This window comes from Somniosus microcephalus, chromosome 4 (genome assembly GCF_052327205.1).
Source record: "Somniosus microcephalus isolate GS21.2 chromosome 4, FLI_Smic_1.0, whole genome shotgun sequence".
Classification (NCBI taxonomy): Eukaryota; Metazoa; Chordata; class Chondrichthyes; order Squaliformes; family Somniosidae; genus Somniosus; species Somniosus microcephalus.
The window spans coordinates 211,547,141-211,563,900 of record NC_140990.1 but is presented as its reverse complement, the minus strand read 5'-3'; the positions used below and the strand labels follow the sequence as shown (position 1 = coordinate 211,563,900).

General features: G+C 48.4%; 1 protein-coding gene across 1 annotated transcript; it reads right to left on the bottom strand.

The window, feature by feature from the left end:
* Nucleotides 1-5,570: 5,570 nt before the first annotated feature.
* LOC147120197 (uncharacterized) lies at nucleotides 5,571-7,276 on the bottom strand. Its single transcript, XM_085983840.1, has 2 exons — nucleotides 7,042-7,276; nucleotides 5,571-6,883 (listed from the first exon to the last, which is right to left on the bottom strand). The coding sequence occupies exon 2, from the start codon at nucleotides 6,684-6,686 to the stop codon at nucleotides 5,739-5,741; it is 948 nt and encodes a 315-aa protein (XP_085839966.1). The 5' UTR covers nucleotides 6,687-6,883; nucleotides 7,042-7,276; the 3' UTR covers nucleotides 5,571-5,738.
* Nucleotides 7,277-16,760: the final 9,484 nt, after the last annotated feature.

The following is a 16,760-nucleotide window of genomic DNA, read 5'->3' as shown; positions in this document are numbered from 1 at the left end:
AGGTGAGCTCTTCTCTCTCTTTGGACCGCAGGTGAGCTCTTCTCTCTCTTTGGACCGCAGGTGAGCTCTTCTCTCTCTTTGGACCGCAGGTGAGCTCTTCTCTCTCTTTGGACCGCAGGTGAGTTCTTCTCTCTCTTTGGACCACAGGTGAGCTCTTCTCTCTCTTTGGACTGCAGGTGAGTTCTTCTCTCTCTTTGGACCGCAGGTGAGCTCTTCTCTCTCTTTGGACTGCAGGTGAGCTCTTCTCTCTCTTTGGACCGCAGGTGAGCTCTTCTCTCTCTTTGGACCGCAGGTGAGCTCTTCTCTCTCTTTGGACTGCAGGTGAGCTCTTCTCTCTCTTTGGACCGCAGGTGAGCTCTTCTCTCTCTTTGGACCGCAGGTGAGCTCTTCTCTCTCTTTGGACCGCAGGTGAGCTCTTCTCTCTCTTTGGACCGCAGGTGAGCTCTTCTCTCTCTTTGGACTGCAGGTGAGCTCTTCTCTCTCTTTGGACCCCAGGTGAGCAGGTTTCTGACTCCTCAGCAAGGCAATCTAGTAAGGAGTTAGAGGGGTGGTAATTTAGGGGAAATTGCTAAGATTGTAAGACTTACATTGTAGCCATTTATCCCTCATTTTTGCCATCTGCCTTCCCCTATTTAAGCAATTTTACAGTGATTACTGTAATCGTGTGGTGTAGTTTTCTTTAGTTTAATAAAGTTTGATTTTCTCGCATCCAGATCATTTGTCCGTTTTTAATATATCATTAATTATAAGTTCCTCCAGTCAGAACTGGAAGGTGGGGTTTAGCGATTCGAAACCGCTGTTTGGAAATTGGTCACAGTGCAGGCAAAGGCTGCTGACCAGGTAAATTACCATAAACCAGGTAAAAGATGCCCCCCTACACATAGATAGAAGAAAATAAGCATTCACTGTAGATGTTTGTAGATTTTAGTTTAATCCCCAGAACTTTAGAGCTGTTGGATGTGGTGACTATAGCTTGTGGTTTTCTCATTCCCTCTCTTTCCCCCCACCCCCGCCAATCCTCACCTCTCCTGAAGGTGTTGCCTCTTGTTTGGGTATGACTGGGACTAGGCAATGAGTCTCAGAAAGCTATTTGAACGTGGAGACAATATAGTTGAACCTAATCCTACTTTGCCCAGTGTTCACACAGATACAATGGTCACTGGATAGTGTTCTGGAGCACGAAACCTAATTGTTTTCAGAGCTGTGAATTGAGGTTTATGATCAGAAAGAATGAGGCAGATCATAAACCTATTTAAACATTTTTAAATAAAGAACTTATATTTATAAAGTGGATATTTTATATAGCGCCTTTCATATCCTAAGTGTCAGCTGTGGCTCAGTGGGTAGCACTCTAGGTGGGAGGGGCTAGGAGTGAGCCAGGTGTTACTGGTTGCCTAATTGCAGCTGGGAGTTGGAGGGAGTTTTGTAAAAAGTTGGTGGTGGGTTTTGGGGTTTTGTTTTCAGGTTTCAGGGCCTTTTTGGCCCACAAAAAACAGCCAGATGGCTGCTGAGGGGTCCGGAGAGCCGGGCCCCTTGGAGGACAGTGTTCCCGAGAGGAATTTAATTAGGGAAGAAACTGTGGTGGGAAAGGAAAAAAAAGAAGGCCCAAAGATTTGGGCCGGGACCCTAGGAGGTTTGGTAAAGAAAACACGGTGGTGGTGCAGTGTGAGGATAAGAAGATTCAAGCCTGGGATATAATCCAGGTGGTTCATGAGGACTGTGGCGAGGGAAGCTGCTTTGCCTGCCGACCAAAGCCGAATGTGGGATTTGAGGTGACGGTCAGTGGCCGTGAGGAGGTGGAAAAACTGCTACTCAGTCTGAAGGTTGGTGAGAAATTCTTGGAGGTGACTCTGCTATATTCAGAGGAGGTGGTGGTTTCATTTTTGAACTTGCCAGTGTACATTGAGGACGAAGTGCTGAGCAAAAAGTTGGAGTCATGGGACATTAAAATCTGTTCTGAAATAAAGAGGAGGTACTACCCGGGAACACGGGTAGCAGACGGAACCCAGTATGTAAAGGTGCGTTTCCCAGAGAGGGTGAGGTCTTTGCCGTACAGTATGAAGTGCGAGACACTGGAAGGAGTGCAGTACTTTCGTGTGCTGCACGATAACCAAGTAAAGGTGTGCTATTATTGTCTGGGACATGACCATCTCGTAAGAAACTGTCCAGATTTGTATTGTTACAATTGCGGTGAGTCGGGACATATCGCTCGGAGCTGCAAGGCGGAGAGCTGTGGGGTGTGTCACAAAGGCCCCACTTGCTGTGAGTGTGTGGCAGAAGGGAGCGATATGAGTGATGAGAAGGAGAAGGAGATGAGAATGGAACGGCCAGAGGGCGGTGCAGTTGGAGGACACAGCCGGTAAAATGAAGGAGAAAGGAGCACAGGAAGAGGCAGAGGATGGCGGAGCGGAGGACGGGATGGAGATGGCGGAAAACACGCCGAGTGCTGTGATGGGGAACAAAGACAGCAGCGGGCAGCGAGGGTTGAGTGCAGCCTTAGTGTGGTTCGGCTCCCCCTGGGGAGTCTGGTGTCTGCGGGGGGGAGAGGAGGCGGGAGCGGGATGTGTGGTGGATGTGGGTGCTCCGGGGAGAGGCGGGGAGTCGTATATCTTGGTGAGTGGGAGGGGACAGGACGGGGAGAGGGAGCAAGAGGTAGGAGCCTTAAAGGGACAGCAGGATGGGATCGGCGAGATAGAGACATCAGAAGGGAACAATTTAGGTGCGCCATTGTCCCACGGAGAGAGGGAACAGGGTGCAAGGGTCAGAGGTGGAGATGTGGTTGAAGGGAGCGGCACAGTGGGAGAAACTGCGATAGCAGGAAGACTCTCTATGGGAGATGAAATATCTGACGGGGAGCAGGATTTTGTATTGGACAGGGAGTTGCAGAAGAGCTTGAGTGTGAGGAATTGGAGGGGGACAGAGACATGGAAGTCGGGGGTGGGGTGGCATCATGTGGAAAGGGAAAGGTTAGTGAGGGGCAAAAGGAGGGAGGAAGGGCAGCTCCTGGGCCCAAACTTAATGCAAGGAAGAGGCTGAAACAGCAGGGAAAGTTTAAACAGGAGGGGAAAAAGAGTCGGAGGCTGCAGGAAAAAGCAACAGCTGCCTGAGAAGTTGGGAAGGAGCATGTGAGGAGGGAAGGGCCAGAGATTAAATGATGGGGAGATTATCAGGCATACTTCCCTTCTTTGGAGCCATGATTACATTGGTCTCGATTAATGTGAATGGACTGAGGGGTGAGAAGAAATTGCAGCAGTTGTTGCAGGGTTTTAAAGGTACGGACTTCTTGGCCTAGAAATTGAGTTTGCGCTGCGCCAGGGCTTTAGCGCCGGAAGTTAGCGCCGGCGCTAAGTCCCTTTGCGCGCGCCAAAAATTCAGTAGCGCCGCGCCCAAACGGCTGCCGGCGCTACTGAAGGGTTTTAGCGCCTGAAAACTGGCGCAACGCGCCGCATTGCGGCGCTATTCCGGCGCTGCGGCGCCCGCTGCGGTGCGGCAGGCTCGGGAAGTGAAGGCCTCCTCCTTCCGTTAAGGAGGAGCTGCCTGCACCCGGCCGCGGCCCGCGCAAATGTCCTCAAAAATGAGCCCGGCACCTCGGACAAGTGCCGGGCTTGCATCTGTTCCGCGGGGGGGGGGGAGAAGTCCGGGGAGGGAGCTGCGGGCAGGCGGCCGGCGGGAAAGCGGCCGGCCGCCGCGCCTCCTTAAAGCGCCGGCGCAGACTCCGGCAGCACTCGTTTGCCGGAGTCTTAGGCCCAGAAATTCAGCTGTTTGCGCCAGCCGTTAACGCCAGATTTCCGGCGCTATCCACTTAGCGCCCGGGCACCGCCGGATCTGCGCCTACGCCAAAATTCAGCTGGGCTTTAGCGCCGGCGCAAAGTGTTAGCGCCCGCTCAGCTGCGCGCGCATCTTATGACGTCATTCCGTCGTGCAACGCCGTTTGTGCGCCCCAAACCGGAAATTCAGTGGCGCCCGGCCGATGTGGGCGTGGCGCTGCTAAGAACTGTGAAATGGAACTCAACAGAGGCCCTGTGGGATTCGGGGAGCGCTAATTAAAGGGCACATCCACTCACCCATAAAAGCCAGCCATTTCGCTGCAATGACTTGACTGGTTTGGATTTCTGCACAGAGAGCAAGGCACAGAGATTACTGATTTCGGACACCATAGGAGAGGTATTTTTGGCTTCTAGCCAGTGCTTTGACATTTGCATCCTTGTGATTTTGCTGTTTGGAACTTTGTAATGGGGGCTGCATGGGGGGCCAACCCTCAGTTGCTACATTTTGTGCGAAGGGCTCGCAGACGCTTTGAGAGAGGGCCAGGCATGCCTAGACGCAGAGGGGCCATTAGGCGTCGCCAACGTAGGCCTTACCCAGTCAGGCAATACCGGGAGCAGGTCTCATATCTCACCATGACTGCGGCGCATTGTGTTAAGAGGCTGCGCTTCAGAAGGGAGGTGGTTGGAGAGATCTGCCAGCTGCTTCATGCAGATTTGCAGCCACAGCTCATGTCCAGGGCGTCTCTCTCGGTGGAAGTGAAGGTCACGGTGGCTCTCAGCTTTTATGCAAGCGGCTCCTTCCAAGCCGCTGCTGGGGACATTGCGAACATCTCCCAGTTCGCCACGCATCGCTGCATCCGACAGGTCACCGAAGCACTTTTCGCGAGGAGGCACCAATTCATCTCCTTCCCCATGACCCAACACAAGCAGGAGCAGCGTGCAGTCGGATTTGCCAGGATCGCGGGCTTCCCCATGGTGCAGGGCGCCATTGACTGCACGCATGTGGCTATGCGGGCACCTATCCACAATGCCGAGCAATACCGCAACGGGAAGGGCTACCATTCCCTAAATGTGCAGCTGGTGTGTGACCACAGGCAGCGCATCCTAGCTGTCAATGCCCGCTTCCCAGGAAGCAGCCACGATGCCTTTATCCTGCGCCAGACTACTGTGGCTGACATGTTCCAGGCACAGCCTCCACCAAGGGGATGGCTTATCGGGGACAAGGGCTACCCTTTGTGCAGATGGCTCATGACCCCGCTCCGCGCGCCCAGGACCCCAGCGGAGCTGGCATACAACGAAAGCCATCAAGCCACAAGGAACCTAATAGAGCAAACGATAGGCGTCCTCAAGCAACGGTTCTGTTGCCTGGATCGTTCGGGCGGGTCTCTTCAGTATTCGTCGGCTAGAGTCTCCCAGTTCGTCGTGGTGTGCTGCATGCTCCACAACCTGGCTATCCGCAGGACTCAGGCACTGCCACCTGACATTGCCCCACCACCTCAGGAGGATGAGCAGGAGGACCCTGAGGAGGAGGAGCACCAGGCCAGGAGGGAGCGACAAGGTCCAAGGGCCGTCCGCCGGGGGCTTATTGCTCGACACTTCTAGGCCCCCTGTCAGGGAATGGCCTGGGCCACTGAACGCAGCCGCTCCGCAAGCCCTCAGCCGGTTAACCCAACAACCACTTGAAACATGACACCTGCACATGGTGAATAAATAAACATCTTTATTTCAAAAACTCAGGGCCCTTCCCACATGGAAGAGCAAAACAGAGAAGACCCCCAAAAAACAGTCACAAACTTCTGTCACTCCCAAAACCTGGGGAGGACTAACAAAACATCACCATCCAAATGGCCTTCCTCACTGGCCTAACAAAAACAAGCCCCCCCACAACACAAACACCCCCATAAAACCAAACCACATAATGCCCCCCAGAACAGAAGCCCCCGCATCACCCAAACCCTCGCTCAACACACTCTATTCGGTGTGGCGAGAGGGCGAGTCTGTCGACAGCCGTCTTTTGCCCCGGCCCGTCCTGCTGCTGCGCCTCAAGCTGGGCCGTGAGGCTGTGGCGAGGCTGGGGGAAGGATCTTCAGGGCGACAAGGCGTCTCGCCAGATGCCCTTGGGGGTCGGCCTACACGAGGGCGGGCCCGGGAGGGGCCGGCTGGTGGCTGCTGCAGCTGTGGGTGGCCCTCTTCACTGCCTGCAGCAGCTCCTTGCACCCTGGCTGGGGGAGTGGCAGGCTCGCCTGCACCAATGGGGACAAGGTGGGTGATGCCAGGCGCGCGCTGGTCGCCAGACACACGTGCACTCGGGCGGCCTGGCCGGGGAGCAAGCGCGCCAAACTGTTGGTCGCCAGACCGGTGTGCGGCAGCAGGGCGGCGGCTGGCCTGGCGACGCCTCCGCGCCAGTGCGAGGGTGGCAGAAGTCAGTGCCCCAACTGCGCCGGCATGTGCCCGCATCTGCAGTGCCATTGTCTGCACAGCACCTCTCAGCTGGCGACTGGCGTGCTGCGCTGCCTCGAGTTGTTGCACCCCCCTCTCATGCGCTGCCACAAGGAGCTCCACCCCCCTGGCGTGCGCTGCTGCGAATTGCTCTAGGCCCCTGGCCTGGGATTGGCCGAAAGCCACCACACTTTGTGCGAGGCTTTCGATGGCGTGAGGCATCTGTGCCACCACCTCCATGATTTCGACGTGCCGCCGCTCCGACGCCGCCGACATCTCGTCCAGGAGGCGCACCTCCTGGGCGACGTCCGAGTCCGGACTGGAGGGCGCCTCCACCCTCTGGCCAGAAGGCTGGCGTGCCGCCGGAGCCTTGCCGCGTGCGGCCACGCCACTGGGACCAGGTTCTGCCCTCCCCTCCACCGCCTCCCCCCTCTGGGCAGAAGGCTGGTGTGCCGCCGGAGCCTTGCCGCGTGCGTCCATGCCACTGGGACCAGGTTCGGGGCTCCCCTCCCCCGCCTCCCCCTGGCTCTCCGGCACGCCAGACGTCTCCCCTTCATTGCCATCTCCTGGAGCGGAGGAGGGTTCCCCCGAGGTGGCGCCTTCCTGCTGCTCCTCGACGTCCTCCTCCTCCGAGGGCCTGGCTGTCTGGGCTTCAGGGAGCACCTCCTCCTCACCAGCTGAAAGCAGGAAGGCACAAGTGTAGCTTTAGAGTGAGGACAGGCCGACAGCGAGGGAGGCCGCACTGGTGCATTATGCGCATTTTTCGGCCAGTGGGGAAGGATGTAGATCTGATGCGCGAGGGCAAGGAGAGAGGTGCACCCGGTCCTGTCCTTACCAGTGGGTTCCAGTATAGGGTCGGCGTCGCCGAGCGCCACAGGCCCAATCACCGGGTGACGCAGCAGTCGGGCCACCCTCTCTTCCAGAACCGTTAGCTCCTGGTAATCGCGAGGGCCTCCACCAGTGACACGCAGGCTCCTGGCGTTCCTCGCCAGCTTGGCCTGCAAGAGAAAGGAGGGCGTCTAAGTACAGTGTGGTGCCCCGTTGTTGTGTGTGAGGCCTCCCATGGTGGAATAGCTTGCACAGTGTGGTGCCCTGTTGCTGTGTGTGAGGCCTCCCATGGTGGAATAGCTTGCACAGTGTGGTGCCCTGTTGCTGTGTGTGAGGCCTCCCATGGTGGAATAGCTTGCACAGTGTGATAAGTGCAGAAAGAGCTATTGATTAACATGCAAGTGCCATTGCAGCGGCAGCAGGGCTGGGCATTAGACCTTGGATGTCCCTTTGGCCCTAATGGGAGGTGCACATGCAAGGATGAGGGGGACACTGGAAAGGGTACTCACCTTGACCAGCCGACATAGGTCATTGTATTTCTTGCGGCACTGGTCCGCACTCCTGGGAACATCGGAGTTGGAGGAGACCCTCCGGGCAATTTTGGTCCACGCCTCCCTGAACTGGCTCCTGGGAGCCTTCCTGCCACTAGCCGGGCACACGACCCGTCTCCTCTTGCGTACCCCATGAAGGAGCACACCCAGCGCATGCTCAGAGAACCGCTGGGCTCTTTCACGGGCCCTCTCCATGACCTCCAGGCGTTGATTTGGTACACAACCAGTCCTGAGGCCTAGTTGCAGGGCTACAGCATGCAGGGCGTGGCTGCAGTCAAAGTTGACCCTTCCCCCTTTAAGAGCTGGCCGGCGTCAGGGTGTCTGCTGACACTCACCACATGATCGCACCTGCGCTGCGCCCGGAATCGGCGTTATCAGGCTGCATCGCCGGATTAGCGCCTGAACACAGGGTTCCAACGCCTTTTGCAGCGCTTGGCCAAAAAGTTGGCCAAATCTACTGAATTTCGGCGAGCTCGCCTGCACTTTCCGGCGGCCGCTAAATTTGCCGAGCGCCCGACTTTAGCGCCGCAATAGCGTCCGAACTGAATTTCTAGGCCTTAGTTGCGGCTGCCACTGGCGAGGCGGCCGCAACTGAATTTCGGCTTGGGGCTGGGTTACCACGGCAACCGGGACGCTGCGCACACCGATGACGTCATCGGTGCCGGCGCAGCGCTACCGGTCTACCGCCGCGGAAGGGCCCCAGGCAATTTAGGAACCGACGCCAATTGCAGCGCTAGGCCCTCTAGCGCCGCAAAATCGGTGCTAAGGGCACTGAATTTCTAGGCCCTTGTGTCTGCAAGAAACCTTTTGGGATGAGGATATCCTAGAGAGAGTTCAGAAGGTTTGGAAGGGAGAGGTGTTTGTAAGTTGTGCAAACAATAACCGTAGAGGGGTGGCTGTTTTGGTGAGTCCGTCCATAAAAGAGAACATTGCCTTGATGGACAAGGACGCTGAGGGGAGATTTTTACGGCTAAGGATAAAAATGGAGGGATTTAATTGCGATCTCTTTAATATCTATGCACCGAACGACCATTGCAAGCGTCGTGAGTTTTTCGGGGGTTATTCACTGAAGCGGCAGAGGTGGAAAATCCTTGTATAGTGGGGGATTTTAATGTATTTTTATCTTGGATGGACATTTCAGCCCAGATGACCTTTAAGGATGAAAACTCCAGAGGGATGATTGTAAAAATGATGGCAAATTTAAATTTGAGAGACTTATGGAGGGACCGGAACCCCATAAAAAGGGAGTTCTCCAGATCGGGTTGGGTGGGTGATGTTTTAAAACAGAGCCGAATAGATTTTGTGTTAATGCAGGAAGGGTTAAGTTCTGAGGTGATGGAGATTTATTATAAAAAAGTATTTTTTAGTGATCACTCGGCTTTGGTTCTTAGAATTAGGAACAGCAGAGTTAAGATCGGTTCAGGGGTGTGGATTTTAAACAATCAATACCTGAAAGAAATTGCTTATAAAGAAGGGATTATAAATATAGTAAAGGATGCTCGGAAGGAACCTTTGTTCTTGAAAGAAAGAAGAGTTTGGTGGGATAATTTCAAATATGAGGTAAAAGTTTTTCGGTACGTTATGGGGAAAAGAGGGTGGCAGCTAACCAACGTCGAGAAGAGAATATAAACAAAAGGTTTACGGATGTCTGTAAAGCAGTTGACGGAGGGGATAAGGGAGTGGAGACTAAGTTCCGGGTGCTAAAGGAAGAGTGGGAATTATTGCAAGCTGAAAAATGCAAGGGGGCCATTCTCCGTGCAAAGGCTAGAGATGTATTGGAGGGCGAAAGATGCACTCGATATTTTCTAGAGCAAGAAAAGCTGTGACAGAGATTATCGTTAATTGAAGAGTTGAAGGTTGGGGAGAAGATCATTCATGAAAGTGGGGAGATTTTAGAGGCGGCTAGCAGCTTTTATCAAGAGTTATATACTAAAGAAGGCATTTCCAATTTGGCGATGGAGAAGGTTACTGCTTTTATTGAAGAGGGTTTAAAGGAGGATGAGAGAAGCATGTGTGACAAAGAAGTAGGATTAGCGGAAATAAAAGTAGCAATAAGTGGAATGAAGGGGGGGGAAAGCCATGGGTCCGATGGACTAAGTGCAGAATTTTTTGAAGAATTTTGCGAGATTTTAAGTCCATTGCTCTTAGAAGTTTTTAAGGAAATTAAAATTGAGGGAAGCCTGGCCCCATCTATGAGGAGAGGGATCATAAGCTTAGCTTATATAAAAATAAAGGGGATAGACGGGATCTGAAGAATTGGAGGCCCATCACATTATTAAATGTGGATTATAAGATCTTGGCGAGAGTTATGGCAAATCGTTTGAAGGAGGTGTTACCGCAGATAGCTTGGCTCTCTCAGTCCTATGGAGTCATAGGCTGGGACATCGCAGGCTCTGTGGTCTCAATCCGAGATGCGATAGAGCTCATGGAAGAGAGTGGGAGGGAGGCTTATGTATTAAAGATAGATCAAGAGAAAGCCTTTGATAGGGTCTCTCATGAGTTTTTATTGAAGGTTTTGGAAACATTTAGTTTCAAGGAAAATTTCATTCAGTGGGTAAGGATTTTTTATTCAAACATATTTAGCTGTGTTAAATGTAATGGTTTTTTATCCAAGTATTTTCCAATACAGAGATCAGTGAGACAGGGTTGTCCCCTGTCCCCATTGTTGTACACATTGGTAGCAGAACCATTAGGTTACATGATGCAAAAGAAACAAGGTGTAGTTGGGATTGTGGTCCCCAGTTCTGGGCTGGTGTCGGTGATACACCAATATGCAGATGACACAACCTTAACATTGAGAAATGGGGAGTCAGTGAGGAAAGCTATGGAGGTAGTGGAGGAATATTGTAGAGCTTCAGGAGCCAAAGTGAATTATAGTAAGTCCCAATGCCTGGTTGCAGGGAGGGGTAGGGGGGAATGGTTGGGGGAATGTCCCTTTAAGGTGGTGGAGGTTTTGGAAGTTCTGGGGGTGCATATGGGGTGCAAGAAAGACAGGGATGAAGTGGATCAATTAAATTGGGAACCGAAGGTTATGAAAATTAAAATTTTGGGGGGAAGATGGGAAAGAAGGTGGTTGAAAGTGCAAGGAAGAGCGACAGTGGTGTCTGCCCTCCTGCTATCTAAGCTATGGTACTTATTGATGGTGGAGGATATTCCTGAGTGGGTGGAAAAGTCCATCCAAGAGGCTTGTGTGAGGTTTTTATGGGAAGGGAAACCAGCCTTGGTGGCTTACAATACCATCATTGGACGGAGAAATCAGGGAGGACTCAATTTCCCAGATATTGATTTGAAGAAAAAATCCTTTAGAATCAAATGGGAGAAGAGATTTCTTCAGAAGTCAAATACAAGTTTTTGGAAGAGTTGTTTTGAGCATTTTTTAAAAACGAAGTGGGATAGGAGGGCAGGGGATATTGTATATGGAATACAATAATATGTTTTTGAAATCGATTAAACTTCTCCCTAGGTTTTATAAGGGGGTTATAGAGACTTGGGCCCAATTTTTAAAAAGTGTGCAGTTTATGCCCAAGGGGGCTGAGGAATTTTTAGAACAGCCCTTATTTTTGAACAGGTGGGTCAACATCGAAGGAGAGGTTTTATTTAATCAAGCTTTTATAAAAGCTGGGATTATATCTGTGAAAGATGTATTATACGAGGTGATTCCAGGTTGGTTGCCGGAAGCGATAGTGAGGGACATGGTGTGGGAGGAGGATCAGGAGGTAGAGGAAAAAGCAATAGGAATTATGTATGAGAAGATTGTGAGGACAATGCCACAGGATTGGATGGAAGAAATAAATGCGCAAAGCTCCAAAGGAAGTAAAATGCGTCCTGCTTTTCCAAGCTTTGTACTGGAGAAAGGGGGAGAGTTGGTTCAATTTGACAACTGTAATACTCGAGATTTCTATGAGGTATTTAGAGAATGGAGATTCAAGACACCTGCTGGTCAGGAGTTTTGGCAGAGTATATACCCACAGCTGGACTTCAACAGAATTTGGAAGGGAGTGTGGGCGAATTTTAAATGTCCAGAGTGGATTGAACTGGATTTCAAATTGGTTCATAACCGAATTTTTACCATGACGGTCTTGTGCAAAATTGGGCAAGTGGAGGCGGCAACTTGCCCAGTGTGTGGGACACGGGATGAGACTCTGTCCCATTTACAGGCATTCTGTCCACAGTTAAATGACTAAGTACTATGTTCGACAGTTGTGTGAAGCTTTTTTGCTGGGTGGGGACCGAAGAGCGAGAATGGGAATCCCGTGGGACTCAATTTTGAGATGGGGATTGCAGGAGAGTCTGCCCGAGTCTAGTGGAGCAGAAATTAATTTAATGTTCAGTTTGGCTAGATTCGTGATTGTGCAAAGAAGGAATGCGCTGTTTTTTAAGGGGAGGAGAATCAATCTAAAAGAGTATTTTAAATATAAGCTAAAAGATCATTATAAGACTCTGTGGATGTTTTATTCAGATAGGAATTTAAGGATAGTATTTTACAACCAATTTTTAAAGTACAATCGATTAATATATGTTACAGGAGACAAATTAAACTTCAGGTTTTGATGTTAAAATGTGGTGGTGGAATGGCTGTGCAGAGCGGCGGAATTGATTTGTGTCATACAATGAAATGATCAAGATGTTGTAAATGTTCTTAATGTTCAATAAAGTATATTTATTTAAAAAAAAGTGGGTAGCACGCTCACCTGAGTCAGAAGGTTGTGGGTTCAAGTCCCACTCCAGAGACTTGAGCGCATAAATCTAGGCTGACACTCCAGTGCAATGCTGAGGGAGTGCTACACTGTTGGAGGTGCCGTCTTTTGGATGAGACGCTAAACCGAGGCCCTGTCTGCTCTCTCAGGTGGACGTAAAAAATCCCATGGCACTATTTCGAAGAAGAGCAGGGACCCCAGTGTCCTGGACAATATTTATTCCTCAATCAACATAACAAAAACAGATTATCTGGTTATTATCACATTGCTGTTTGTGGGAGATTGCTGTGCGCAAATTGGCTGCCACATTTCCCACATTAAAAGTGACAATACTCAAAAAAGTACTTCATTGGCTGTAAAGCACTTTGAGACATCCGGTGGTTGTGAAAGGTGCTATATAAATGTAAGTTTTTTTCTTTTCTCCCGCTGCCACAGCAGAGATTGGCTAACCCACCACTAACCATGAATTGAATTTTGGACCTTCCTGAACTGTATGATTCAGTGCTATATTGGGCAGTGTCTTTGCCAGCTGAGAAATGGGGAGCTTTGGAATTAACTTACAGTGTCTCCATCAACCCCAATCTGCTTAAATACCTTGAAAAGTTATTGTCCTGGTTGGATCAGGCAACTTTTGCAAATGAAATTGTAGTAACCATCACATCATAATATACTCTAGTATTAGTGTAGCCCTTAAGATAGTATTGCCATCTTCCTTGAGCCTCACTATTGCTTTCCTTCTTTCCTTCCAAATAGGCCATTTGCCAAAAAATATTCTGCCTGAATCAGGATTTCTGTAAACTCCACACAAAATAGGAAGTTTGCCAAACTTTGTCTTGCAATCCATCTAATCATTCATGTAGTAATTAAATCTAAACAAAATTAACAAGACAAAAAATGTTTTTGATACCAAAATTATTAGATAGACTGACATTTGCCTGGACTGGCATTTTGTACTTGGTTCAGGAATGGAAATGATTGTTAGACAGTTTTACACATTGGAATTCTATGCTTGAAAAATAATTATGTACAGATGTTTTATGCATTTGTTTAGGTTGGATATAATATTACTTAGTGTCGGATTAGTATTTAGGAATGAGTTAGTAGCTTTTAGACTGACCAGCTATCCTTCTAATATGAGTAGTCTATGCATAACCTACTTAGTTTAATTAACTGGGTTAATGGAAAATATATGCAAACATGACAGAAACCTTATTTATTGTAATCACTCCTTCCATTTCAAATGAGTAGACACAGCATAAAATAGGGATTCGCTTTATATCAGCTCAGTTTAAGATTGAATAGTTGCTCTGCTGTATCAAAAGTCAAGATGCATCAGAGAGCAAACCTGGAATTGCAGGCACTGTGCTTTACAAAACAAAATTCAGATGATTCAGCTCTCATTTGAAACACATAATGTAAAAAATGGTAACATAAATCACTGGTGCCCAACCTTTTGGAGCAGAGGGCTAAATCTACACAACACAAGCAATGAGTGGGCCACTCTAAAAATACAAGTCCCCCACATTAAAAATCTATACTCACCAATCATACAGCGTGTGTAGGTTTTACATTTTTTTTATTGTGTTATTAATTTTATAATGAGCTGTGGTACAGGTACTTAACCATACATGCCAAACTAGAAAATGGTTAACCGCTTCAGAAAGCTGTCACAGCTCCAAGAAAGCGGACAACTCAGAAGCAGCCCTGAATAAGAGTTTATGACATATGAAAGCGAATAATTAGACTGAAAGTGCAGTGGGACATGGGTGTTCCCAACATTCATTCACTTTAAGTAGATGAAATCCTGAAGAAGGAAAAAGTGATGAAGGAATAACATTTATTTTCTGGGGGAGAGACCTGCAGAAAACGTTCACTTTTGACATGTTATTTGGTGCACTTTCCAGATTTTTGGAATATACAATGAACAAGGGCATTGTGTACCTTTTACATCCAAAAAGGAAGGGATTTTTGCTCAATTTGGGAGGTTTAATTATTTTTCTTTATATGCAGTATTTTAAAATGTCTTCCTCCTGGTAGCAGCGGATGATGTATTATTCGGAGAAAATAAATTAATTTAATACTTTTTTTTAAGTAGGGGATTCAAACTCAACCTTACTGTCAGCATTGCTAAGTTGGTAACATTTTTGCCTCTGAGTCAAAAGGTTGTGGTTTCAAGCCCTATTACAGACTTGAGAGCATAAGGGGTGAATTGCTCTATGCAAATAGCATGAAACAGACTTATATCGAATTGACTGATTTACATTGTGCCTGATTTTTCTCATTGCAGTTAATGGCGTAGGCATCAGGTAAATTTAAAGGGGGAATGGGTGTGAGAAGAGCACAAAAAACCAATCAGTTTGATGCCTGTTCTAATCCACTCAAGGCACAAAAATGCAGAGACAGACTGATTATATGTTTGCTCACAATAGGAGAAGTGATTTTCTTTTTCCAGAAAGTTCTGCAATTCCTTTTTAAAATTGTTAGTAAACAACATGCGGTGTAATAGTTTTATTTTTGCTATTTGATCAACTTAATTTTAATGTTGCAATCTGACATAGACTTTTCACTGTCCGTGCTGGGTATTAGGAGCTATTGTTAATAATTGACTTCAAATGTACACCATCCGAACAAGCCAATTGTTGCTGTATGCGCTGAACCAGAGCCCATGCAAGATTTAGATTTTCCATAAGAAAAAGCCAAAAAGCTAATTACAATTTCCAGGCAATGGTACATATGCCAAGCCCCTGTCATTTCATCAGTTGGGGTTGTATAGATTTCTGAAATTTTAGTGAAGTGCTGTGCTATATAAAAGAGACTAGGAGCACTATTATCATGCTATGATTTATATTGGCTGTAGGATTCTACAGTAATTGCAGGAAGTGAGGTCTGGAGCATGCCCAGCAACTTAGTGATGAAGCAAGGATGGAGGCTTGAATCTCACTCTATGCAGGGCCGCTGTTCTTGCCTGAAACTAAACCCTGCTGTAAAAAATCATCTGGAGCAATGTATCCTCTTCCACAAAATGGAAATTACTTTGGCTGATGCATCACAACATTGTGGCCCAGCTAGTCCTGCTCTTTTGATTGAAGTCGGTGCAATCTTAAATTGTTTCACCCCAGCTTGTAAGGTGCCTTAAAAATAGCAAAAGGGACCCGTAAAGTAGGGTAAATGACAAATAATAACAGTCAGGAGTGTGCTGTAAGGTAAATCTGAATTGAGGGATTCAGATGACGTTATAACTCAGAGACTTAAAATCAATCAGTTTATCAACATTATCTCAACCCAAAGTTGTGCCCTTGCATACAATCCAGAGTGTTATCTTTGCTGTTGAAGGATGGTTTTGTTATGTTCATTAATAAATAGACATTCTTATTATGAACACAGCTAGCTTTTGCTAGTTACTTTATTGAGCCATGTGGACTTGGTACAGTATCTGTAGAGATGCAGCATTGTGCTCCTGTGTGCAGGCTGCCATCTTGACTGTTGCCTTGTGGGTAGCCTAGCCTCATGGGTAATGTAGTCTTAATATCTATATAGCTGGGTAGTGTAGTTTTATACATACAGTTCTATACAGCTCTACTGCTCCACCTAGTGTCCACCACAGAATGACACCTTATTCATCACTACATCCCCCTTTCTTTGGAGGTTTAACAAAATCAATATCAATCAACTTTCAAGAAAACAATAAAGATAATATCAGTAACACTTTTGTTAGTGCTCTATAAACATAAACATTTTCAAAACAATCAACACATTTTCAAAGCTTTACATTGTACTCAAAGATTAAGTCTATCAGGCTCTTTTACTTCACGTGTGGATCTTCTCAACACGGGTAAGTCTGATGTGTCTTCATGAGATTGTTCTGACGGTGAATGACAAGATGCAGTTGCGGCATTGTCATCAATCTGCTCTTGTATAGATCGAGGTCTCCTTGCGATCTTTGCTTAGAGAAGGTTTCAGTGTTTCCTTCACTCTTCATGCCATAACTCTCAATGTAGTCAATGCACTCTCGAAAAACTGCTGGCAGCTGGATCCCATCATACAGCATAGTCCTCTCAGCAGCCTCGGCTAATGGAACATCAAAGATTGGCCTGAGGGAAGAAGGAGTATCCACCGGAACTGCTTCCTGCTCTGGTGCAGGCTTCTTCTTCCTTGAACAGAGGCCCGACCAGTCCCCATCCACCACGACCCTCCTCCGCCTGGCTGAACTTGTTCTCACATTGAACAACTTCTCCTTTAACTCCACTCATTTCCTCCAAATCAAAGGCGTTGCCATGGGTACCCGCATGGGTCCTAGCTATGCCTGCCTTTTCGTGGGCTATGTGGAACAATCTTTGTTCCAGTCCTACTCGGGTCCCCTCCCTCACCTCTTTTTCCGATACATTGATGACTGTATCGGTGCCGTTTCCTGTTCTCGCCCCGAACTTGACAATTTCATTCACTTTGCCTCCAATTTCCACCCTTCCCTCACCTTCACA